This window comes from Myiozetetes cayanensis, unplaced genomic scaffold (genome assembly GCF_022539395.1).
Source record: "Myiozetetes cayanensis isolate MyiCay16 unplaced genomic scaffold, myiCay2020 scf30, whole genome shotgun sequence".
NCBI classification, from domain to species: domain Eukaryota; kingdom Metazoa; phylum Chordata; class Aves; order Passeriformes; family Tyrannidae; genus Myiozetetes; species Myiozetetes cayanensis.
The window spans coordinates 6,414,582-6,440,017 of NW_026087522.1; the positions used below are offsets into that span (position 1 = coordinate 6,414,582).

At 42.2% G+C, this 25,436-nt stretch overlaps 1 protein-coding gene across 4 annotated transcripts in view; it reads left to right on the forward strand.

Annotated features, from left to right (window-relative positions):
* Positions 1-3,239: 3,239 nt before the first annotated feature.
* The window catches only part of CASTOR2 (cytosolic arginine sensor for mTORC1 subunit 2), a 145,947-nt gene continuing 123,750 nt past the window's right edge, over positions 3,240-25,436 (forward strand). For 2 of the 4 annotated variants that reach the window (XM_050325924.1, XM_050325923.1), the window contains exon 1: positions 3,240-3,644. In XM_050325924.1, the coding sequence (XP_050181881.1) occupies positions 3,532-3,644 (113 nt within the window). In that variant the 5' untranslated portion in view covers positions 3,240-3,531. The remainder of the gene's footprint in view (positions 3,645-25,436) is intronic. The other 2 variants (XM_050325925.1, XM_050325927.1) reach the window with 2 other exon arrangements.

Sequence of the window (25,436 nt, forward strand, 5' to 3'; positions counted from 1 at the left end):
ACAGCTGGAGGAGGGGGCCCTTAATAGTATTTTGGCTAATTGCCAGGTTGCTTGCTCTTGAAAAATTTGCCTGTGCTGAGCTAGACATATTTTTCATGTGTAGAAAATTAGGTTGTTGGTAGGACTTTATATTTTCCTAATGCTTCCTACAGTCAACTGTTGAAGGTTCACAATAGCCATGAGATCTCTGTTTCTACCTCAAAGGCCTTCAGGCCTGCTTTGAAAGTCTTGGAAAATCATGGCAGCTGAACAGGTCCTGGAAAGAAATTGTAATTTTGGAGAGCTCCCGATGGAAACTTAGAAAATGAAGAAGTATCTTTTTATTTTGTGTGTTTGGGGATTTTTTGTTGTTTGTTTGCTTGATTCTTTTTTTAGTAAATACAAATGACTAACTCAGGGCCTCTTTTCTCCTACCCTGAAGGCAGAACAAAGTCTCTGATGATTTGCTTGTTCAAAAGGTCTGCACTGATTTTACCTTTGGGTCTGTTCTAATGTTTCACATTGTTTCATTGTAAGCATTTTCTGTGGTAATTAGACTGTAATAGCATAATCCCTGGTGGCCTTCCTGGAGTGTCTGGCCTCTCTGGGTTGAGAAAACTCTGCTTAGTGACAACATATTTTCTTCTAAGTGGGAAGGGGAATAGTTGATGTTGTGAATGGTGTCCTGATTATGATGGAAAATCTCTTAAAAGAGCGAAGTTTTGCAGGATTTCCTAAAAGTGATTCAGGATACATTTGTCTGATTTCCTCTGGAAGCTCACAGCAACCAAGATGGTGCATGTTTGTTTTGTCCCTGGCTGCTTCCTTCTGGACTCTGGTCTGCATTGTCCCAGAGGAACACAGATATCTCTGTGACTTGTAGATGCAGGTGCAGGCATTTTTTGTAGCTGGGCACAGATATATTCAGAGCTTTGAAGTCCAAGACCTTGAACTGGGTGGGGGTGGAAGCAGGTTAAAAATCCTCTTTAGCTTCCGAAAATGCAATGCCTAGAGTCATCTGAACTGTAGTGTGAGGCAAAGAAAGAAAACTAGCTTTTTGAAGTCTTCTAAAAAATGAAGTAGAGATTTGATATTTTATCTTGGTTACATTTCCTCTGAATGATTTTGACAAACTATTGATGTGAATGCCTCTAATTTCAAGGTTTTTTTCTTGGGATATAACAAAATTAAGACAGCCTTTCAAAGTATGGCCACAGGCAGAGGAAGAACAGATATGTCCAGGGTAGAAATAGAGCCATCCCATGGGAATAACAGAATAGAAAGGCCTTGGAAATTCTGTGTTTGGAAGCTTGTCTCCAGACAAGGGATTTCTGCAACAAGAACACAGGCCCTAAAATCTTCACTTGCAACTGCAGAAGCTCTTCCTTCTCTATAAGGAAAAGGAATGGCTTGGAATGGGACTTGGCTAACTAAGCTCTCATCTTGTGCCCTTGGACACATCCCGTGCTTCAGTTTTCCTCTGTGCAGAACAGAAGGGTTACTATTAATGGTCTTTATAAAGCTTATTTGAGATCTACCTGTGAAAAGGGTCATAGTGACTGGGGGTGGTGGTGTGTTCCTGGCAGAATTAGTGACATCTGAAGTCAGAGGGAGCCTTGCACAGAATCTGAATCAGGTTTAAAGCCAGGTCCCACTTTACAAACACCCCAAGGCTGAATTTAATTGCTGTGTTAGTCAGCGTGGTGCCATTGGGGTACAGTGCTCACAGACAGCATGGCTGCAGTCGGTTGGTGTCGTGACACTCCCAGTGCCAGAGTAGCCCCATTTCTGGGGTGCTGGTTTGGAGGTAATCCCTTCCTACCTCTATTCAGCCTCCTTGTGTTGAGGAGTGAGGCAACAACTGGGATGAACAGGCCATTCACCCTTCCAGCATTACAACTGTCACACACACAAGGCTGGCTTTATATTCTTGACAACTGTGATTTTACCTCTGTAACACTTTCATGCAAAGTGAGTGGTTTTCCCACTTTATTTTTGCTTCTCAGGGAAATGGATGAGGACTCCCCAGCTGCCACATGAACGAATGAAATATTTGAGTATTTCCCTGTCATTAATGAAGACTTCTGAAGTTCTCCTTTCTGTTGTTTTTAGGGTTGTGAGAGATTTATCATGATAGGTGCAAAGAAAATTAAACAAATCAACACCCCAACCAGCTGGGCACTTACAAGTGTTGATTCCTGTGTTTCTTTTTTTTGTTTTTGTTTTTGTTTTTTTTTAAGTGACTGGTGAAAACCACCCCTTCAAGGCAGATGTGGGGTTTGGGGCAGGGCAGGACAGGGCAGACTGTCCCATCCAAGTGGGGGGAGTGTCAATCTGCTGGAGGGTAGGGGGGCTCTGCAGAGGGACGTGGACAGGATGGATAGATGGGCTGAATACAATTATATGATGTTTAACAAGATCAAGTGCCGGGTCCTGCACTTTGGTCACAACAACCCCACACAGCTCTACAGGTTGGGACAGAGTGGCTGGAGAGCAGTCAGGCAGAAAGGGACCTGAGGGTGCTGATTTACAGGAGGCTGAACATGAGCCAGAGTGTGCCCAGGGAGCCAAAAAGGCCAATGGCATCCTGGCCTGCATCAAGAACAGCGTGGACAGCCGGAGCAGGGAAGTGATTCTTGCCCTGTACTCAGTGCTAGTGAGGCCACCCCTCAACTTCTGTGGCTCGTTCTGGGCCCCTCAGTTTAGGAAGGACACTGAGGGGCTGGAGTGTGTCCAAAGAAGGGCAACAAAGCTGGTGAAGGGACTGGAGCACAAGTCCCGTGAGGAGCAGCTGAGGGAGCTGGGGTTGTTTAGCCTGGAGGAGGCTCAGGGGAGACCTCATCACTCTCTACAACTCCCTGACAGGAGGGTGTAGCCATGTGGGGGTTGGTCTCTTTTCCCAGCAACCAGCAGTAGGACAAGAGGGCATGGTCTTAAACTGCACCAGAGGAGGTTTAGATTAGACATTAGGAAGAAATTCTTTACAGAGTGATCAGACATTGTAATGGGCTGCCCAGGGAGGTGGTGGATTCACCATCCCTGAAGGTGTTTACGAAGAGACTGGATGTGGCATTCAGTGCCATGGTCTAGTTGACACGGTGCTGTTGGGTCACAGGTTGTATTTGGTGATCTCAGAGGTCTTTCCCAGGCCGCTCGATCCCGCGCTGCCGTCCCGTCCCGCCGGGGCGGCGCGGACTGCAAGGCCCAGCATGCGGCGGGGCGCGGCGCAGGCGCAGGGCCGGCCTTGAGTGGCAAGTTGTTTGTTCCAGCAGCACCAGCTGCTCCGGGCTGCGCTGCCCTGCCCGGCTCCGCTCCGCGCCCCGCCGGCCTCCTCCGCCAACTTCGGCACCGCCGCTCCCTCACCTACCGGCCCCCGGAGCCGGGAAGGGGCAGAAGGAATCGAGGGGAGGCGGGGGAGGAACAACGGAAAAAAAAAAAAAAATAAAAAAAAAGGCACCGACAATAACAGCCCCCCTCCCCCTCCCCCTCCCCATTCAAAACCACAAAATAAACCCCAGGGATAGATGAACTACAAATGAGAAAGAGGAAAAGATGGAACTGCACATCCTAGAGCACAGGCTCAGAGTGGCCAGCATAGCCAAGGAGAGCATCCAGTTGTTTACCTATGGATTAATCAAACTTGCTTTCCTGTCCTCCAAGACGAGGTAGGTGCTGGGGATGGGGCAGTGCGGGGGCAGGGCGGGGGCGCCCTCCTTGCGAGGGGACGGGGTCTTGGGGACGTATCCTCCTTGGTGTACGGGGGCTCGGGTTTGCAGGGTACCCTCCTTCCCTCATAGGGGCTGGGGTGGGGGTATCTGCCTGGCAAGTGAGCAGAGCAGCCTCCTTCTTGTAAAGGGGGTGGGTTGATGGGTGCTCTTCTTAAAACAAACCAATAAAAACCCCACAACACACACAAAAAAACAAACAAGGCTTCTTCTCCTGGGATGGAGGACACCCCTCCTTGCAGGGGGGCAGTTTGGGAAGGGGGGCACCCTCCTTCCTGCAAATGGGCACGGTGCTGAAGGGGGAGGACACCCTCCTCGTAACGGGGCAGGGTGCGGGGGGAAGGGCGCCCTCCTTGAGAGGAGTCAGGGCGCTGGGGGAGCGGGGACGCCCCCTCGGCAGAGAACAGGGGTCTTGGGGGTGGGGGGACCTCTGGGTCTTCCCTGCGCACACCTCCATCCCGTCCCTGGGAGACGGCGATGCGGGTCAGCGCTCGAGTTCGGGGTGTCCCAGCCCGGCTCGGGGCACCCTGCGAGCCGCCGGGCCGGGCCGGATGAATGAGAACAGGTGGGGGCCGGGGGTCCGGCCGGGCCGGACAACAAAGGCGACAACAGCGGCCCGAGCAGGAGCAGTGGTGGGGGTTTCTCTCGCGCGCTCCCTGTTTTCGGGGAGGGGGTTGTTTTGTTTTGTTTTTCCCTGGTTGTTGTTCCTTTCAGCACTTAGAGCGAAGCCTCCACACGCGGGTTTGTTTAAAAGGTGCTTTTCCAGTGCTGCCAAATTGGAGGGAGGACGAGGGGCAGTACGTGTCTTGCACTTGAAAATTGTGATATTGAGTAATATGGATTGTTATAGCTTTCGGGAAAATAAAACAAACAAACAAAAAAACGTAGTAAAAGGCACAGTGAGCATTTTTAAATTTTTGTTTAAGGAGAGGAAACAAAATTGTGTGGTCAGTTTATTGAATGTATGAAAGGAGCTAGGCCTGTCGCACAAAACAACTTAAATTATAGTCGTGTATTCTTCTGTCTTCACTTAGCTTAGTGACTTTGGTCTATTCAGAAAAAGAAATGCGAATGTAAATAACACTACTCAAATTCTCTTGTTTTTCCAGCCTGATGATTAGTATTTCAGTTTTCTCCCCACATTCATCTTGAATAGCATTCTCTTATGAAGGTGGGAAGTTTTCTTTGGCTGTAGGAAAATAATAAATAGATAATAAATTTATTTTTTATTTCTTAAATTCCAATCTGTAATTCAGTGCTCTCTCTGTTATAATGCTTATGGATGAATGGAGCTATTTGTGATGTAATTTGATCACAGTTCCTTATCTTATGCTTAAACTTCATGCATTGAAATTTCACTCCGATTTGGGGCTCATCCCATTTGGCTCAGCACTGACATTGTTTGCAGTGTAAAGTGCATCAGTACCTTGTTTACTGCTGTCCCTGAATACTCTACAGGACACTAAAATAGAAATGTGTGACTGAAGAGCCTTTAATATGTTGCTTTATTATAATTGAAAGTTGCTGCTGATTTTTTGAAGGACTTGTTGCTCCCCCTCCCATGCTTAAAATGTCACAGTTAACATCAGTAGTGAAGTCTTTAAATCTGTCACTCCTAATGTATAGAGTGGAATTTTGGGGGTTGTTTCTTTGGGGTATTATTATTATTATCTTTTTTTTTTTTTTTAAAACTTCAGGGTTGGTCCTGTTGTCTTTCTGTTTCACACTAAATTTCACATCTTCAATGTTAGAGAACTGTGAAAGGATCAGGGCAGTAAGATAACCCCTTCAGGATGTGATACCTTGTCCTGCATTTGGGTGCAGCACTCGACAGTTATTGTCTCTGGTTGCTGTGGTGTCCATCCCTTTCCATATACACTGTGAGTATCAATCTTTTCGTTAGCTTTCATGGAGTCTTACTGATCAGGAACAGCAATTGTTTGTGTAAAGGTTTGTTGGCACGGGAAGCCTCTATTTATTTATCTTTTGTTTGTTTTATTATTTTTGCAGACAGTAGAGATGCAGGGGAGAGAAGGGGAGGCTTGTTTGTGTCATTCTTAAGACAACTGACAACACTGAAACCTTGCTTTTCCTTTGTGCTTTTGCCTGCCCTGAGGCAAACAAGGTCCCTGCCCCACAGATCTCGCTGATGAACACCATGTGTGTGAGGAAGGTGAGGGTCCCTGGGAGATGTAACTCCATAAATTTATGATTCCACTGTTTCTTTTTCCTCCTCCTTTAAAGAGTGAATATGCCCAGGAGACAATAACTTTTTATAGGGGTGCAAGAGGGATCTCCCTTCCTGACCATCCCATCTGCAAAGGACCACTTAGGGGATGAAAGGGGAAGGTGGCCCACAGCCCTGCTAACCTTTTCTGATTAGATAGCAAAGATGCCAGTTACTTTCATCACCTGCATTTTTCCCAGTGAGACCCTAAACAGAGTTTTTACCTGTGCTGCAAGGCTACCGTAAGAAATGATTTGTGATCCAAAGGGATGGCAGTGACATCATCAATATTGTTATATTGGTCATGCAAGAAACTAGGGTTTTGACATAGTCTCCTGCGAGGAGTGATTTGGACGGTTTCTTTTATGTTTTCCTTAATCCTCTTGGGAAGAAAAAGTAACAAATCTCCCTCTTTATTTGACCTTTTTTCACTCTCAGTCTGCCCTTGTTCATGACATGAGTTTTTTAATTTAGCTTCTATTACAATAACAGTATTTTTTGAACAAAGAACAGCAATTTTAAAACTATTCTGATGACCAGGAGCAAGACAACAGTTAACAAGGTGAAGAGGTGAGACCAGTAGTGAATAAAACAGTGAGCTGAACTGAGCTGAAAGAAAAACACTATTAATCATAACTGTGTTAGGCATGACATTTTTTATGCAAAGTTACATTAAGAGAGGTATTTCAGAAATAAACAGTAGTGGAACTCCTGAGCAGTTACACTGAACACTGTGCTCTTGGTGCTCTGCTTGTGTCAGTGCAGAACTGCTGATTACAACAGGCTCTGCCAGGTACCCCAGTGGAGGAGCAGATCCACAGCATCATTTCTGTTTGCCTGGTGAAGATTTGCATGTGTCTAATCTTTTTGCCGTTGCTGTCATCCTCATTCTGGTGGTTTACTTTGTGTTGGTTAGAGAGTGTTGCTAATAATGCCAAGGTCATGGGTTCAGTCCCCATACAGATCATTCACTGACGAGTTGGACTCAATGATCTCTGTGGGTCCCTTTCAACTCAGAATACTCTGGGACTCTGTCTGTGTTTGACTTGAGGATTTTTACCTATTCAGAAGGTGTGCAGTGTGTTTAGATATGTAAATACAAAAACTGTGTGTGGCTTCACCGTTGCATCCTTTTGCTTTCTCACATGCCTCTGTAAATGTTGGTTCTCTGGGGCGGAGAACTGTGCTCATCTGGGAACTCCCACCTTCAGCCTGTGTGCTGCAGAGCAAGCAGCTTCCCTCCCGTCAAACCTGCCTTCGCTTCCTTGGTCAGAGTTAAACTGGCTGATGCTGCTGGGACATGTGACACAAGTAACCTGCTTGAAGACTTGACAGACATACTAAAACATGCTAATGTGTTGCTATGTTTCTGTCTTTTTTTTTTCCTAGTTGCAAAATATTATTTAACTGCATCTCCTTTTAGTGCATAAGAATTAAATCTGAATGGAGGGGAAGGACAGCCTGAGATATGTTTGCACTGAACCATTAGTGCATGCAATAGGGAGAAGGAAGGTGAGCCTGACCTTGTCTTTTGAGTGTATATAAAAATATATGGAGAGTCGAGGAGGATAAAGCGGGGTCAGGGTTCTTCCAAGCACTATATTTATATGATGTAATTAGCCTGATTTCTGGGTAATGCTTTGGTAGACCCCTGAACATCTGGAGTCAGTGAGTTAAAAAGTAGCCTTTCCTGTCTATTCCAGTACCTCATATAAAGGTTTGGTGGTAAACAGTGAAATAAAGTAGTTGAGGGAAAAAAAGGTATATTATTTAAATTGTAATGCTATTAAGTTATAACCAGAATGAAACGGAGTGGTTAGTTTGTTCACAGGGCTGGGTGGTTAAAGTAATTGTAGGTCGTGTGTCTGGCGTCACAAACTTTAAAAATCTCCAAGGGTTTTTTGTTACTCTTTGGCTTGAGATGGTCATTATTTCAGCACACTGAAGAGAAGGAACAAGTTCTGTGTGTGTAAAGGATGAGATCTTGGTCACAGAAGTTTCTAAGGCTACCATTCCAAAATCATCTGTCACTCTTGGTTTTCTTTTCCTTGGTTCTGACCTTCTTCTGAAGGTACAGTTTGTGTACATTGGTGACTTGAAGCAGAATTACAGGCACTTTGCAAGCTTGCAGGTTTGGCACTAAATACAGATGGCTGGCCATGTGAGTGAGATGCTTCCCAGAAAAGCTGGAGGAGCCAGGCTGGGCTCTGTCCCAGCCTTGATTCTGCTTGTCACTCACCTCTACCATGGGATGCTCAGAGGCAGGAGGTATTCTTAGTGTGGAGAGGTGCTTCAAAATATTAATTCTACTAAAAATGTAGCAAGAAGTGAAAACTATGATAAACTGTACGGAATAAGTTGAATTTTTTTCTTTAGTTTGTGAACAAAAACCATATAACTAGGATTGTTAACTTTAAGTTTGTGGTGGTATTTTTGGTAATCTATCCGTTTTGCTTAGTAGTAATTGACACCTCTACTTATGAATAGTGTGCTGTTGCTATTAATAAAAGTGTTTCTCATTGCCTGATCACTTGTTTACTGTCTAGGTGTCCTGAAATTCGAGATACTGTAATAAAAGGTCTATTTTGGATTTCAGAAAATAATAGGATAAACAAGTGCTTAAAATGTATCCATGCATCATTTAAAGACACTCCAGATCAGCAGCCTGTTTCCTTTGGTATGAACTCAGACAAATGTGTCTTTTATGCCCGTGTATGAGATACAGATCAGTCTGCAACACTGCATGATTTTCTGGCAAAGGCAACTCCTGTAGTTAAAACCTTTTTTTCTTTTTCTTGTGGCTTCTGCCATCCTGTGCATCTGAGGAAGACTGAGTAAAGGCTTTTGCCAGTTGTAAGACACTGTCTACTCATCTAAAACAGCTGTTTTCTTTTGGTGTGGTAAATATCTTGAATGTGTTGTGTCCCAAATGTCTTGAATATTTTATTTTCTTTTCTGGAGGTGTATGTGTGTGTGTTACCTGAGGTTTGGGGACTTCTTTTTCAGTCTGATTTGGTGACTATCTGTTACAGAAGGACTGAGTGCTGATGTCCAGCCACCACAGGAGTACAAGAAGTGTCATGACCTCAAGCCTGCCTGCCCTTCCACAGAGCACTTTACTGCCTTGCCTGTGTCACCCTGTGCACAAGGGTGCTGAACATGATGGTGGATGTTCAGAATGAGTAGAGGTAGTAAGAATCAGCTAACTGAGGAGAGAGAATAGAAGGACATAAGCACTTTAATTGTGGATGTCATCAATTTATGTGCAAAGCTGCTGGGTGTTTCAGATGCTGCAGTGTTTTAATGTGTTAAACCTTGGAAAGAACAGGTTTCCTTCACGATGGTCTCTTTTTGTTTATCTACAAATATTGTTATTATTTCCCTTTCTTTTCTGCTTCTGGCATGCGGGTGACCAGTGGGGCACTGCCTGATTTTGTCTTTTTTGCCTGACAGTTCTGTCATGTAGTCCTCAACCTACCATGTGGTCCATCAGGCTGAGGCTGATGCCATGTCAGAAGCTGACAGAAGTGCTTAGAAAGTAAATGAGATTCAAAAGGTAGACCAGAAGTACTGGATCAAACCCACACTGTAATGCTGGGGAGTGCTAAGTGGTGGGGAAAAGTTGATTTAGGTATTGTACTTTTAAAATAAGTAACTGCTTGTAGTTTGTAGTGGGATGGATGGTTGTCCTTATTTCCTGTGGTAAACTGTTTCTGTTCACTGGTAGAGCTGTCACATAGATGAGATGCATGTTCTGTGGGTAAGGTACAGCATCACTAATGTAAAAGAAACACCAGTGGTGCCCATTCATCTTGAGTTGAGAAATAAAAAAGAGAAAAAAAAATTATCATGTAACTCATTAAAGATCCCTTCAACTGAATGTTAGTTTATTACTTTGAGATTAAAGTCAATATTTAAATTAAAAATATTACTTTTATGAGTTATTAGATGGCTCCTCCTGCAAGCTGGGTACTCATGCTTCAGCAGTATACCCAATGCAGGTCTGCTGAGGAAAGTGTGAGTATTGTGCATTTGTCATTGAGAAGCAACAACTGAGTTGTTCATTAACACAGTAGTTTGAATCCACAGGCTACTCCTCCACTGAGTTAAACTTAAATTAGGCTCCATTTGATGGCTGAACTGTTTGGCAATGCCTTGTTTGTGCTCTATAAATATGTAAATCTTTCCATTTAATTCCCTTTTTTTAATCTGTTGAGCACACTACCTCATTTATCCAACACAAAACTTCTTAATCGTCCTGCGTGTTTCAGAGTTTTAGTATATTTGGACAAGGGCTACAACTTCTTTTTCCGGAGGAAACAGTGCAGATTTGTTCTTTTGTTTACTGCCAACTCCAAGGTAAACTCCAGCTCTGATCTGCTTCTAGCTGAAGGCTGGTAAAGGAAGAATTATACAACAGGAATGTGAGGAAATAAGTCCATTCTTTATAGTTCAGAATCAACAGAGCAAAGCCTGTAAGCTGCAGTTATCATTTCAAAGTAAAAAGATCTCTTCTGCCTCCCCAGCTCAGCTTGGTTTTGTGTAGCTAACTGTAAGATATATTTGTTAAGAGAGAAAACAATAGACAAAAATGTTTTATTATGGGACAAAAGAAATTAAGAGTGATTAAGCCAGTTTCGTGACTTTACAATCCTGTGTTAGTTCCAGACATTCTGCACAAAGTTTTACTGTGCTGACCATGGAAACAGAGAATCTGATCTCATTTTTGTGGGTTGATGTATAATAAACATTTTGTACTGGTTGATAAAACTTTATTTTCACATCCAAAGAAAAGCAGTGAATGCCTGAACTTCCTCGCCAGCCAGTACAACTTTACTTTGGTCTGTTAAATGTGGTTTACTTCAGATTAAAAAAACAAGCCTACTTCTGACCTGCAGCCTGCTTTGGGAAGCTTCCAGCAGTAATGCTGCTATTTAGCACAGTTGGCACATGGAATGGAGAAGTGGCAAGTTTGCTTGGTGGCAGAAAACCATTTGTTAATCCTTTGGGGGTGATTTTGTAGGGATGCCTGGGTAGGCAAAGTGATTTTTTCAGACCTTTGTGGTTCATTTAAATTTTGTTAATGTGGTGGAATAAAGCTTTTTAAGATATTGTGCTACTTGTTGGCCAGTAGTTGTAGGGATATGTAGGCTGTTACTGGTGGTAAGCTGTTCTTGATCCAAATTCTTTCAATACAAATTGTTTATGAAGTAGGAACCAAACCTTCTAGTAAGTGTGAATGTGTTTTTGACCAAGATGTAACTGTAAAGAAAAAGTTCATTTTCATTGCCTGCAAAGTTTTAGTGTCCTTGTTACAGAGGATACTGGAGATCTATAAGGTGTGGCTGTTTAAGAGTAAAATGCAACCTCTAAGTCTTATGCAAAGTATTCAAATAGTTGAATTTAAAAAGTTGATACTGGGGGAATTTCTAAAGCTAGAGAGGAAAATTTACAAGTTTTGACATAGGTGGAACAGTTAAAACATAGGTGTGACTCTCCCTATCTTCTTCTGTTCAGGCTTTTTAGAACTGTTATGTGCAGAGAATTTGGGTGATGATATGCACTGGTTTTAGTAATACCTGAGTATTTATCCTAGTTCTGTGGTTAAAAGATTGGCATTTGACCCTTTCTTGTGCCACATATGTATCCTGTTTTACAGGGTGAGTTGGTTGAAGTTGACAAGTCTGAGACCTCGACTGAAATGGCCCATGTTAATCTTGTTAAACATTTGTAGCTTTTATTTCTTTTCCTAAACAAAGATTGACTCCTCTCTTGATAACCTCTAAGGCACTCAATTGCATATAGATGTAGTCTTGGGAGGAAGAAAAAAAAGGTAGCTGTTAATAATGAGAAGGAGATACTCTGTATTCATCTAAGCAACTGTATACATTTACATAGATTTACTTAGTCTTTATTTTTATGCTTTTTTTGAAAGTGATGGATGACTTATCACATGATTAGTCTTTGAGTTGTGATCTCTTTCAAGCTGCTTTTGGGTGGAAATTGAAGCTCGATTATAACATGGAAAACAGACATTTTCATTTGCTCTTTTTAAATTACTACACAATATTAAATGTGCTAAGTATTTAGGGAAAAAAAAAACTCTGCCTATTTTGTGTTTATAACTTAGCAGCGTGTAATGTGGCCTGTACTAAAAAAAATGGAGCTGTTGGTACTTTGAGACTATGCTTGGCAAGGCATTGGAGCTGGGACATCTCAAACTCCCACACCTACTTCTTGTTTGCAGACTGGAAGAAGAAAACCCAAGTTCATTTGCTTTTTCAGTTCCTGATTTGTTTCTCAACCTGGAACAAACCAACCATTATTTTGAACTAAACTGAGTAGTTTCAAATAAGGGAAATATTCCCCCATCTTGCAGAAGATGCTGTTGCTGTCAAAATCTGGTGTATTGCATAAGTGGATTGGTTCCAGTGGTTTTGTCACTGATTTCTCCTCCGTTGACTTTTTTCATTTGCTTTGGAGTTTCAGCAGCAAACATCTTCTTATAAGTGTTTAAATTATCTTATTTACACCTAGGATACCATCAGTCCAAAAATTTTTGGATTTTAGATATTCTTTTCTTAGATGAGCTAACATTAAAATAAAATTGTACTCTTAATTGTTTTCACGTTCAAACTACTTGGTTGCAAAGAATTGACCTTTCACTGCTGTGGGAATTGATTTAGGACAGTTGATGATATACTGAGATGTGTTTTGAGTAGCATGTTATTTTGGCACCCATTTGGCGGTTTTGTTAACCAAGTAGGGTTTTAATGTGCATTACTTGTTTGTGTCTGCTGAGCCAGCAAGGTATAAAACCTCGTGCTTGTGGCTTGGTCTCTCCTGAGCTTACTGCAGTCTTAAACTAGTTAGTGGTTTTCTGTGGTAAGCGATGGGTCTACGTGCTTTGCGATAGTTTCCTTGCACAAACTAAGGGGTCACAAATTGACATACATTATTTTTGTCAAGAGATCTTTCTTCAGGCAAAACCCAGCAGTGTAGACAGGTTATGGCAATTTCTGTGCAGATGAAATGAATACATTATTCTGGAAAATGAAATGGATCTGAGTTACCTGTATTGCAGGCTAGGTAATGAATGGTTGTACAGATTTGCAAAACAACCAGATTCCTAAAGAACATATCATAATTTTTAATGCAGTTTGTTTTTCCTTTTTTCAATGATTGCTTTCTTTTCAGTATTCCTGGCATGCAGGTGTAACAGTATTTTGGTGACTGCCAGGAATCACTTTCTTTGCTAGACCAGTGTGATGCTGACTAAGCACAGAAAAGTTAGCAAAAATTCAGCTTGATTAGAGCAAGCTTTGTGGTTTAATGGAGGGAAAGGAAGAAGGAGGGAAGTGACAAAGCCCAGAGTTGACCTTGTGAATGAGCATGGATGACTCATGGCCTGGAGCCTCACGTGGGACTGATGGTTAATGCCATAGTGGAGCCTTAACCTTTTTGTGCAGTTTGTCCACGGCTGGTGCATTGTCACAAAATTAGGAAATAGCAAATCTTCACAGAATGGATGAGGTCGAGAAGGATCTCTGAAGATCATGTAACCCAAACTCCCAACTCAAGGCAGAGTCTAGAGCAGGATGCTCAGGGTTTTGTCCAGTGGGATCTTATGCTTAAAGCCATGCATAGAGCTTTGCTCTCTGCTGTGTTAACGTTTTGTTGACCTCACTGACATTTTTAGGCTTTGCTCCATTTGGCATTACTTTCCACATAGCATTATAATGTGTAATTTAATGTCTCATTTAAACATGACAACGTGTTTTTTGAACTTGAGTGAGACTGTACAACCTCTTGGTTGTGGAGAGAACTGTTGGTATGGATGAGAGGCTGTTTACTGTAGTAGTTCATTGGTCCTTTGTGTCGCTCTGTGAGTATTTCAGGTGAAACTGTGTATTGGCTGTAAACTGTGAAAAACCTGCTGAAACAAACTAGAAGCCAAAAAATTCTGTAGCTGGGTAAGAGCAAAGCTTACCTTGGGAAAGGGCATGTACTCACTTCTGGGCCAGTGCAGACAGCTTAATTCCAATTCGTAAAGGTGTTAGATGTACAAGACTAATGAAGGTACTTCTATCCAAGTCCTCTACACAGAAGTTTTATTCATGTCCTTGATACAAGTAAGGGAAAGTACTAGAATGGCATGAAGTCCAAACGTGACTTGGTTTGACTTTAATGTGCAGCATTGTGTGGTGCATGCCCTTCAGTAAAAGTTGTGCTTTGGTTATTGTGCAGCTTCTGAAATCTCACTGTAGTAGTGGTCATGTGGTGAAACCATGCTGTAGGGAAAGGTTTTCTCTGCACTCTTCCTGTCAGTATCAGGTTACTGCAAGCACTTCCAAGTGGCTCTCTTAATTCCTGTAGGTACAGTCATGTTGTTGGCTTTGTCTTGTCACGTTATCCCTCACAGTGTCTGTGTTCTGGAGACTGTTAAGGCTTGACCCCAGGACAAGCGCTCTGTGTCTGTATGTAGGGAAAACCTCATGTCTGGGGAAGGGTAAGTTTAGAAGGGAAGGGTTTGCATGGAACTGCTGAGCTATGCTCTGGTAGCTCTTATGGTGTGACAGGCCAGAAGTAGTTCTTGTTTGCACAAGAGTGTTAAATCAGCCTGGAATGACTAATCTAAAAAGGCTTTGTGTGTTATGTACCCATATGAATGGCTTTGTTCATTCAGATGTTGGTTGAATTGTAATCTTAGGCAATGATTTAAATATGAAGTAGTCCCAAAACAATATAGTTATCTAGTGGCTTTTAATGATCTTATGAAGCAGTGTATTTTGAATGGATATCTCATAAAGGTGATAATAACCTAATTATTGGTGGGGGAAAAAAAGGAGGAACAAAGAAGTGATAAATAGTATTTGCATGTGTATGTTATATGCTTCCTATAAAATTTGTGTTCTTTTGAGGTGTACATGAGCATATGCTTGAAATTAACTTTCTTCCATGTTTGTTGTATATCACTGAGGCTTTCAGCTGGTGCATCCTTGGCTGTTAGTCTGTGTTTGATAGCCTTCCATGGCAAGGTATTGCTGTTTATCTCTTTTTGAGTTTTCCTGCTGCCATAACCATGTGTTTTTCCTACGGATTTCTGGATGACCACACTACTTACAGCAGTTAATGACTCTGTCTTTAGGTGCAGTCTCCGTTTGCTAGATTACTGAGGGTGTACTGGGAGGGTCATAGCAATGCAGTTGATGAAATTCCTGTCCCTGAGTCAACAGTTCCCATCTCCAGTGTTGTGGAAGTTGGTGTTAACTCGCTGAGTGTGTTTCAAGTTCATGAGAAAACAAAACAAAACCCTGCACTTTGAAGCTAAATCATTTTGTTTATATTTATGGCACAGGGATGGTTAATTTGGAGTTAGAGTGGAAATGATTGACGTATTAACCTTCCTTTACTGCCCAGGAGAATTCGTGGTCAAATGATTAGATCTTGTAGGGAGAGAAATAATTTATTTGTAAAAGTATGAAGTGTAGGAATAGCAATGGTGTTAACCTTTCTTCAGAATTAGAGGGCAGGCTTTTCCTATATGTGTTACTAGTATCACTCTTTGAATATTACATTTTCTTATTTTGTATTTTTACAGTAATGGTTTTTCCCTTTTACTTGAATTTGAAAAACTCAGTGGCAGGAATAGAACAGTTCCTGGATTCAGAAGTTTTATTTGACCTGTTTAAATGTATTAGTGATTATATATTCCTTGCAGGATCAGCACAGCGAGAAGGACAATGAAAGAATTTCATCGTGTTCCTTAAATGAGTCTTATATAAAATGAAGTTTAAAATTAATTAGGACCTACCTTTTAAGCACTTGTCAGATGTTCTCAGTGTCAGGTTTTCTTCGTATTTAATACTCACTTTATATCATGTCTAATGTGAGGTACATGGTAATATTTTCAGAATCACCTAAGTCCCGTTAAAAAAACCTGACTTAAGCACTTGGGTACCCCAAGGCTCATTGGAAGCCAATGGGGCTTACACTCCAAAATGGCTGTTGTTGTTTGAGGGGAAGACATTTAAGGATTTTAAAAATTTTGTCTCCTGGTCAGACTAGCTGGCGACAGTCAGGACAGGAACAAGGTAAAAATGAAATGGAGGGGAAGGCTTAGTGTGGCTGCTCATGCAGGCAAGAGTGAAGATATATTTCTGAGAATTAGTGTAGGGAATCAGAAGGAGGGTCTCTTTGTTCTTCTCTCCCCACATAACCAGGTGGGTTATGGGCTGTCTTGGCTTCATGTCTCCAGCAATCCCAGGCCCTGTGAGCTCTGGGATCACCCAGCACAGACTCTGCTGGTTGTGCCTTTGGCAGCTGGGCAGATGCTGCTGACTTGTTTTGCAGAGGGAGAAACCGAAGCATGTAGGAAGGTGAGTACCTTACCCATCTCACACAGCAGGTCTGCAGTAGGACCTGACTCTTGTTTTCTAGGTCCTACTTATTGTTCACCTCTAGAACTACTACTTTTTGGTGGTTCCACCAGATGAAAGTCATGTCCCTGTGTTTATTAGCCACTTTGAAGTCCTTGTCATCCAGCTGCTGCTTTCTTTTTCGTTTACCCTTTTTCTTCCTAGATTTGGATTCATTAATGGAGGTGTGCTCTGTTGTCTCTCCTTGTACCTTGAGAGAGCAGCTTGAGTTGGGAGATGTCCATTCAAGCTTCCAGTAGTAATGGCAGTCTTCCTGAGAGTCATAAAGAAAACCCCCAGGAATGTACTCATGTACATGTGTGGCTTTTTAATACACATAAACACACATATATATGTACATATGTGTCATTCCAAAGTCAGAGCACTCTTGAAATGGAAATTGCCTCAGCTAGAAATGAGAGGTAGCTCCTGCTACCACGTGTTTTTTTTATTTCTAATAGCTGTGCTTCAGAACACAGAATGTCTCTCTTCCCAGTGTCCTTCAGACGACAGCTGCCACAATGAAGGCTGAAAATGAAGAATACATTTTCCTGTGGCTGTATCCTAGGCACAAGGAAGACTCTACAGCTCACAACAATAGTGGAATACAGAGCTGCCAGCAGGCAGCCTGAGTGGACAAGTATAATCATGTACCGCTCCTCTTTCAAGGAAATTACAGTTAGTGCACTGACTTGCTCATAATAGCGATGCATTGTTTAGCTTAATAACTTACCAGCTCTCCAGGAACCAGCTAGTGATCACTGTCATCACAGACTGCCAATCATTCTGTTCTCAAATTGTCCCAAGATGACCTGTCACATCACCTATTAAATGGGCAAACTGTAATGTATTACAGTGCACTGTAATTTATTTTTATTAAGCTAGGAGGAACAATATTGCCCAACTTTTTTTTTTTCTTATTTTGTCATTATCTTTGTCATATGTAATTGTGCCTGTAGTTTTTTTAAATGTTGAGTTGAAAGGACATTGTCAAATTGCGTTGGGATTTTTTTAAATTGATAGAGTTTTTGTTAAATTGCTGGGTTTTGTGATAACTACTAGATAACTGAATCTGAAACCTGCCTTTTAAGGAATATTTGTTTTTCATAAAGCGTTTGGGGCTGGGAGTGATGTTTTTTGTGGTGCTTCTCTGTAGTACCTGGGCTCCTGTCAATCAGTAGTAAGCGTAGCCTGACAATGGCCCTCTGTAGTCCTGAAGAATGATTATCCCTCTTACATAAATGTGGAATTTAGGCACAGAAAGATTGAGTGATTTACCCAGAGGCATGCAGGGAGTTGTGGAAGAACAAGACAGAGAAGCAAGCTGGTTTGAGTCCCGATCCTAGTAGGCCGTATATCCATGCTGAATGCATTCTGGCTTCTTGTCAAAGGATTATTTGTGAGCTCTGAGCTGCTGGGACTGAAGGAGCCTTGTAGCATTTTTTCTGATAGAAAGTGGCCACAGCTTCGCTTGCAGACATTGAGATAAAAGATCCTAGAATAGTGCAAAGTACCAAACCTGTGAGGACACCTTTTTGTGGTCAGGGGCACGCAGACATGCAAATCATGGGGGCAGATCTCCAACCTGTTCCCTGCTTAGGAATGAAATGGTGAGTCAATTGAAAGGGGAGGGAAAAGATGGATGTGCTTATCTGAAACAGACCTCTTTGCAGTTCTGAACAGTGAAGGCAGCTGCAGGATAGTATCTCCTGATCTCAGGAGTTCTGCAAACTGCAGGTGGGCTATTTTTATTAGACTGAATCAAGTAGACCAGGATTTAAATGAAACCTGGATCATTTTTCTGTCTTTTCAGTTGTTTGCTTTGGTTTCATCTCTCCTGTGTCTGTCTTGAGAAAGAACAATTGTCTACCTCTTGATCAGTGATGACCAGAATTAAAATAGGAAGGAGCCTTCTGCTGCAAGATTTATTGCCTGGCACATCTACATTGTCTGATGAAGTATCATCTTTTGTTATTTTTTGAGAAGATGCTATCTGACTGTGGTATCTCTGAATCGCATGAGAAAACGTTGGGCCACACTCGTTCTTGTCAATTATAGCAATATTGTTCTGGCTCAAATTATATACATCTTTGACTATTGTATTGAAAAAATTAGGTCCAACCTCTGCTAATAAACAGAAAAGATCAGGTTGTTATAAAATGGCAGTCTCTACAGAGACTTGCCTTTGTATATGCTTCAAATGCTACTTCTGTCAGCAAGAAGTGAGAAAAATGCTAAGTATGTCTTGTCCTCAAGGTCAAGTTTCATAATAAGGAAATACTTGAAGTTTACAGTGTGACTTTCTCTTTTCCATGGAAATATTTCCCACTTCTCCAGGAGTTTGCCATCTTTGTTTGAAAACAGTTGTTCAGATAGTTCCCTGCTGCAGGTTGTCCTGTTTTATTGGCTCCATTTACTGTAGGGCCAACAAATGATGTTCAGCCCAAACTCCACAGTTTTACTAGTTCACGGTATTTTACGTTGTACAAAGCTGAAGGGCATTGCCAGGTGAAAAGATAGAATAGAATAGAATTAGAAAGCCTAACACCTCCTGTTAAACAATACCAGTGTGCTCTTTAATACAGCATAACCACTGTGCAATGATTTGCCTTACTGTGTGTTTTGAAATATGTCTGACTTGGTAGTTATGATAGACCAGAGCTTTTTCTTGCAAGAGGTATGTCTGTCTTTACCATGTCTACAGATGCAAGAGGGGAAATGTCAATATACATACCAATGATTTTGTTACAAATCTCCATGGGATGTCCTGATAACCCAGTTCTGTGCCTGGCAAAGTAACAAGTTAGTCTCTGTGTTTATATTGGCGAGTTAAAGCATGGGATGAAAAATTCATGTGAGAGAGAGTGTTTCTGCAAAACCCTGTTCATGCAAATTGGACATGAGTGTGCTTGGGTTTCTGTGAACAGTACTGTGTGTACAATGCATTAAGATCCTTGGATTAATTCATGTTATGTTAAAGTCAGGTCTTGATTATTTTTGGTGAATTGTGTGAATTCTGCAAGTCCTGTACAAAGGGGATAAAACATCTGGATCTAGATGAGCAGATTGGAAGCAACATGGCATTTTGTTGTTGGTTTCTCAGCTTGGGAGACTCAACAGGTGACAGGATTGCTGAGGGTTCTTTCCCCAACATCACAGTCTCATTTGTGTGGTTTCTGCTACTTAAACTTTTATTTTGCCAAGGCTCTCCCATCCCTTTGTTCTCATGGCTAACCGATGTTTACAGTGTTCCCGTCCTGCTGCAGGGCAACTACATCATGGTTTGAAGCTGTTGTATATTATGAAGTGAGAGTGTGAAGATGCTGGTACTCAGTGTGATGGTTGCCTAAGCCTTGCTCTGTTACCTCTGACCCTTTTATTGCTGCCTCTGTGGCTGTGAGATTCTGTTCAATGCTGGTCTGTTGAAGAAAAAAATCCATGGTGGCTCTGTGCCATCATTTCAAAGAACAGCTATTCACCAGGCTCTTGATGGAGAGATTTAAGAAGAAATTATTTTGCTCCGTGGGCATGAAAATGCTGGTTAAGAGTGTAACTGGCACAGGATTACCTTTGCCCTGGGAGTCTGGCCAAAGAGAATTTTTTGTATTTCCGTTTAAGCTGTGGGTCTGCACCCTCAGTAGGCTTTTTCATTGATGTTTTGTTTACAGCTGTCAGTGCCTCACAGGAGCAAGCTGTGATGTCTCGCACTGAGAGTAGCCCGTCATGGCTCAGAACAGCTCTCTGGCAGTAGTGGGCTGCCATGCTGGGAGAGGGAGGACGCAGGGAAGAAAGGGGTGTAAGGCTAAATCAAGGGTCTAGGAAAACTTGCATGTTAATTTTGGGTTTGTGTTGAGAATTTTTTAATTATGAAACTGAGGGAAACGTCTTCTCTAGACTTCTCGTCTGTAAGCATAGGTGAAGAGATCGATCCCTTGGGTGCAGGTGACAATAGTGCTGACCCCTTTACACTGCCTTTGTTTAGAGCAGGAAAGTCTGAAGTTTGCTACTGCTGAAATAATTGTGGTAAAATCATCCAATCACTTTATCTTCACGAAATCTTTACCTCATTTTGGAGGCAGGGATTTGGTGAAGATAAAGTTATTGGATCTTGGCTCATGATGGAGCCTAGTTTTGTCCTTTTTTTCAGGTAGCTTGTATGGTTGTATTACAGCTGGCAGTGATGCAGGCTCATTGCAATCCAGGCAACGAAGAACTCTCAGGTGAGGAAGAGGCTAACTGGAGCATGACCCAACGCTGAATGGTTTTTGATAGACAGTGAGCAAGTTAAGCCTGTGTAAGAGGAAAAATCACAAGTAGTGGTCATATTGACATTAATGTAATTGAAACAGACAGACATTTTCCCTATATGTTGATAGAGTGTTACTTTCTTTTCCCAGTATATTTATATTTAGTTTTTAAAGCAGAAGATGCACAGCTCCAGAATGAAGCCTCATGCACCAACTGAAACTTTGCAGCAGTTGTAGCTTTCCTTATTGCAGCCTCACATGAAACTGAAGCTTATTTTACAGAAATCCAGTAAACTACGCTTCAGTATTTTTTTGGACAGGTCAGCAGTGATTGGCTTGGAAACCTTAACAAACTGTTGAATTTCTGTTGTGGTGAAAGCTTGCCTATGATTTAATCTAAAAGATTCTCTTCCTCTCTCCCCATCATTTATTCATCTCAGCACAAAAAAAAAAATACCTTGACGTTGTGTGAGCTGATTTCCACGAAGGTAACACTCTTCCCTGCAGAGAGTGTGTGCTGGCGCTGGAGCTTCCCAGGAAATTTGTCAGAACTGCTACAGCTTGGCCTGTGTGCCTTCCCTACATGTAACATTGCTATTAAACTAGTCCTAGACTCCAGTCCAGGCTGGCACACTGACAGATTTGAAGCAACAAGGTCTATATTGTCCTTTTTACTATTTTTACCCATGCATTTGTATGGGCACATGGAGCCTCCTCCCAAAATGTATGCAACCTCCCCATTCTGCAAATGACAGACTGGGAGCACATTTCCTTCTTGATGCCATATAGAAAATCAGTGTTGTGTAGTTACATGACACCAAGATACTGAATGTAGTGACTGCGTCTAGAATTGGGAAGTGTCTTTGTGGGAGACTGGCTTTCGTGGAATTATCCGATATTCTGGTTAACTGATTCATTGCTGGCTTTCTCAAAACCCCATAATGTCCCTTAGTTATTTTCTTTCAAAATTAACCTGTTTTCCTTGGTATGGATTGTTGGTCCTTAAATAAATTACATCCTTCATGAACACAGTTTCTTCTGCTTAGAAAAGATGCACGGACTCTTATTCTCAGGGGGCTCCTAGCAGAATTTGTTCCCTTAGTTTGTCCTGTGTCCTAGTAAGAGTCCAGAGTGCTTGGGGATTCAAGGATAGTGTTTACTCATTTTCAGATCAGGATTTTGGTCCCTTTGCTGACAGTTTGGCTTGACAGCTTTTGAAATAGTCTGCAGATTCTGTGCTGACAGTCCCTTAATCTGTTGTCACTCATTTCTTGTCTTGTACTTTACTTGTTTCAACGTATCAGAACTGTTCTGCTCGCTCCCTCAAACCTTTAGAGTCTTGTTATGTCAGGGTGTGTGGGAGATGGTTGTATATATTTTTATTGATGGGGAATCTCATTTTGAGTCCTTTATCTTTTATATCTCAGGCCTTGGAGGTTCTTCCCAAAATGTACTGTTTTGAAGAAATCCCTCTCGTGCTCAGCTGGCTAAAACTTTTGCTGCTGAAGCACTGGGGTTCTCTGATGCAGCTGATGTTCCTTGGTGCAGATACTTGGAATGCAGACTGGAAACTGTTGCAATATAGGTGGTAGAACAGTGGGTGGGATCAATGCCATGAGAAAATTTACACCGAAATTACAGGCTTGATACAGGAATTACCAAATCAGTTTTTTCGGAAGGTTAAACTGTGTAATGACAAAGCCTTTCATCTCCCTCCCTCCCACCCTGCTCTCCCTCACACACACAGTCATCTTTTTCATTCTTCTTTCTCTTTAGTCTGCAGAAAGCAAATTCCTGCCGAATTCCTGGCATCAGGAAGAAGACTGATAACACTGGTGTGTGATACTGAAGCCACAGCCATTTCATAGTTTTCAGCACAGGGCTGTTGCAATGTAGCTGGGGGAAGATTCCTGAGAGAAACCTCATAAGGGCCCTGTGTCCTCTTGCTGCATCCAAGTCCAGTTGGGTGCCCAGGTGCCCTGTCTGGGAGAAGGCAGAGGTTGTGTAGTGACTACAGCACTAGGAACCAGGATTCCCAGCTTCTGTTCTTAGCTCAGTAGCCAATTCATTGCAAAGCCTTTGGCAAACCATTCAGGCCTAATCCCGCACATACAGCAGCCCCCAGCAAGGTTCCTCCTGTTTTTCACTGGGGACGTAGGATCAGCTTCTTAACTGCTGCTTTTCTGTCTCTCCAGAGGACTGGTGGGTTGAGAAATATCTTCATGCAGAAAGTGTGATAATTTGTTCATGTTTGTGAAGCAATAACATGGGCATCACTGTGTGTGTGTGATCTGACATCCGTAAAGGCAGGTTGATTGATTGCTGTTATCAGCTGGATCTTTGGAGCATGGGATTTTTGGTCTCTCTCATCAGAATACAATTTTACATGATTATGGAGGATAATGCTGGAATGCCTCTGCACCGGGCTTGCCACATGTCCAGATGGCAAGGTCAGTGTAGCATGGACCTTGCTCAATTGCTTTGTGTGCCAGGGTAAGTGCTGCTGCTTCTTTCTCCCTTTATGCTACTGGCACTGCTAGAAATTGAGGAATTATATGGCTGTCAATAAATTCTGCAAGATGGAAATTAATACCTACAGTGAACCGTGCTTTTATTTACCTTAAATTAATTTCCCAACCTTTTGCAAAGGTGAATGGCAGTGCTGATTTTTCTATGGTACTTTTGCTTTAAGACAATCTGAACTGCAATCTGAAAATTAAATGGTATTAAAACCATTCTCTGCTAGGAATTAATTTCTGGAGTGTAAGATAAAAGGGCATAACAAAAAGGTACTTCAATCTGCAACCCCCTTACCTTTACATTTGTTTGTGCTGCATTTTGTAGCATGTGCAGTTCTGGTATCTGCCAAGTGCAGCATCTTGCTCTGCGGATTTGTGTGAGGCTTTATTTGCCTGCCTCAGGCAGGGGCAGAGGTGGATTAATCTACAGAGCTGTTGGCAGAAATCCGTTAGCAGGCTTTTCAGGGGAGATCAACTCAAAGAAACACAGCTTGATTTTTGTGTCAGTTGAGTTTTTCATAATATTAGAGACAGTGTGGTCTCTTTGTAAACTTAGTTCTGAAAACACAGAGCCTGGTAGAGAATATTTTTGTTCGTTTTAGGAAATGTTTTAGTGTAGTGGCACTTCATGCTTTCACCTGTGAAGAGACAGGTCCGTTCCAGTGCTTACAGATACTTGATTAAAAGGGCTTGAAAGTGGGCAGACCTTGCTGAGTTACTTATTTAAGTAAAATAAGAGACAGAAGAGCAGAGCTATTACCTTCTGTGTCCCTCAGGCTGGGGCAGCATCCACTCTTCCTTTCTCTCTGGTGACTGAAAATAGTGTCAACGACAGCCCCCTACAACGAGCCATTTCTGGGAGCTGGGGGGGCCATGGTGCAAAGAGCACAGGTAACCCATAGTCAGAAGCTTGAAGATGGCTTTTAGTTTGTTGGGGGCTAAATGCCTGTACCTTTAAATATACATATCTATTTACTGGTGTCTCTCCAGCTTTACAGTGTATCTGTTGTCTCTGACTGCATATGAGGCAATGGATTGGAGCTGCCACAAGTGCTGGGGACTCCTGGTCCTCATGGAACTTCACCCAGGGATGTACCGGCTAGTGCCCATGTTGCCCCCCAGTGCTAGGGACACAGTCCATATCCACAGAGAGTCTCTGAGATTGATGCACTAGGTCTGGGTCTGTCCCCCCAGATAATACTGATGATGATAAGAATGATGTCTGTCATACAGTCATCTACCTCTCTGGCAGTCACCTCACGATATGCTTTGGAGCCCTTGTGCAACAGGCTTCTGTTTTTTAAAGATCTTCCCCTCATTTTGGTCTAATGCTTGTCTAAATATATTTTTTTCATCCTGAAAGTACAGGAGTCTCTTGCTTTCCTGTCTGCTCTCTCCCTCTACCACTTATCAGAGCCCTCCTGCCCTGAAGGGGAAGGCTCTGGGAAGGAACCTGTTTGCTGCAGTTCTGCCTGAGGGCTCCAGTACCCCTGTGGGTAAAGGGTGGGATGTTTTGGGGTAAGTTGGCTGCTTTGCTTGTCTCAGGAGGACTTGCAAGTAGTTGTGACCTTCCAATTTTCTTCCCACCTCCTTGGTAGAGAAGGTGACAGCCCTCAGTACTTCTCACCTCAGAAGAGTAGGAAGGCTCATCCCCAACAAAATGAGCATCAGAAAAAGGGCCAGGAAAATAAGGCATTGCTCTGCTTCTACAACTACTGCACTGGACAAGCACCTTAAGATGCACTTAAATGTAGCCCAGTGTTGACTAAGTTGGCACTGGATGACTTCAGTATTTTTATTAAAGCATGCCCAAAAACTCATGGAAGCTCTTGGACTACTTTGTATACTACTATTTTTTCCCCATTATTTTTACTGGAGTTTCAGCCATAAAGCAGTTTTTTTGGTCATTTTGTGTTAATTTCCTTTTGTTGACACTAGAGCATCGTAGGATTTAGGGCTTTGTTTTCAGGCATGATATGAAAGCTAATTACTTCCTTCTTGCATCGTCTCACTAAGAAATCACAGAACTTAATCTTTCAAAAAGAGAAAAGCAAGGAAAAAATTTTAAATGCCTAGAAGTCTTTGATAAGTCCCTGGATTTGAATTTATTTTTCATAGCGTAATGACAACAAAACATTAGGAGCTAAACTCCAAACTCCGTAACTCATTCTCTGTTGGCAGTTTTCCCTTTGGCTGGTTGTCCTCACCGGGTCTAATTTTGCAATTACAATTCAGTCTGTTCCTGAGTACGTTCAGTAATTAGAGGTACAATGTTGATATTTATTGTTAATATAAAAGTGTGTATTTGTCTTGTTTCAGCC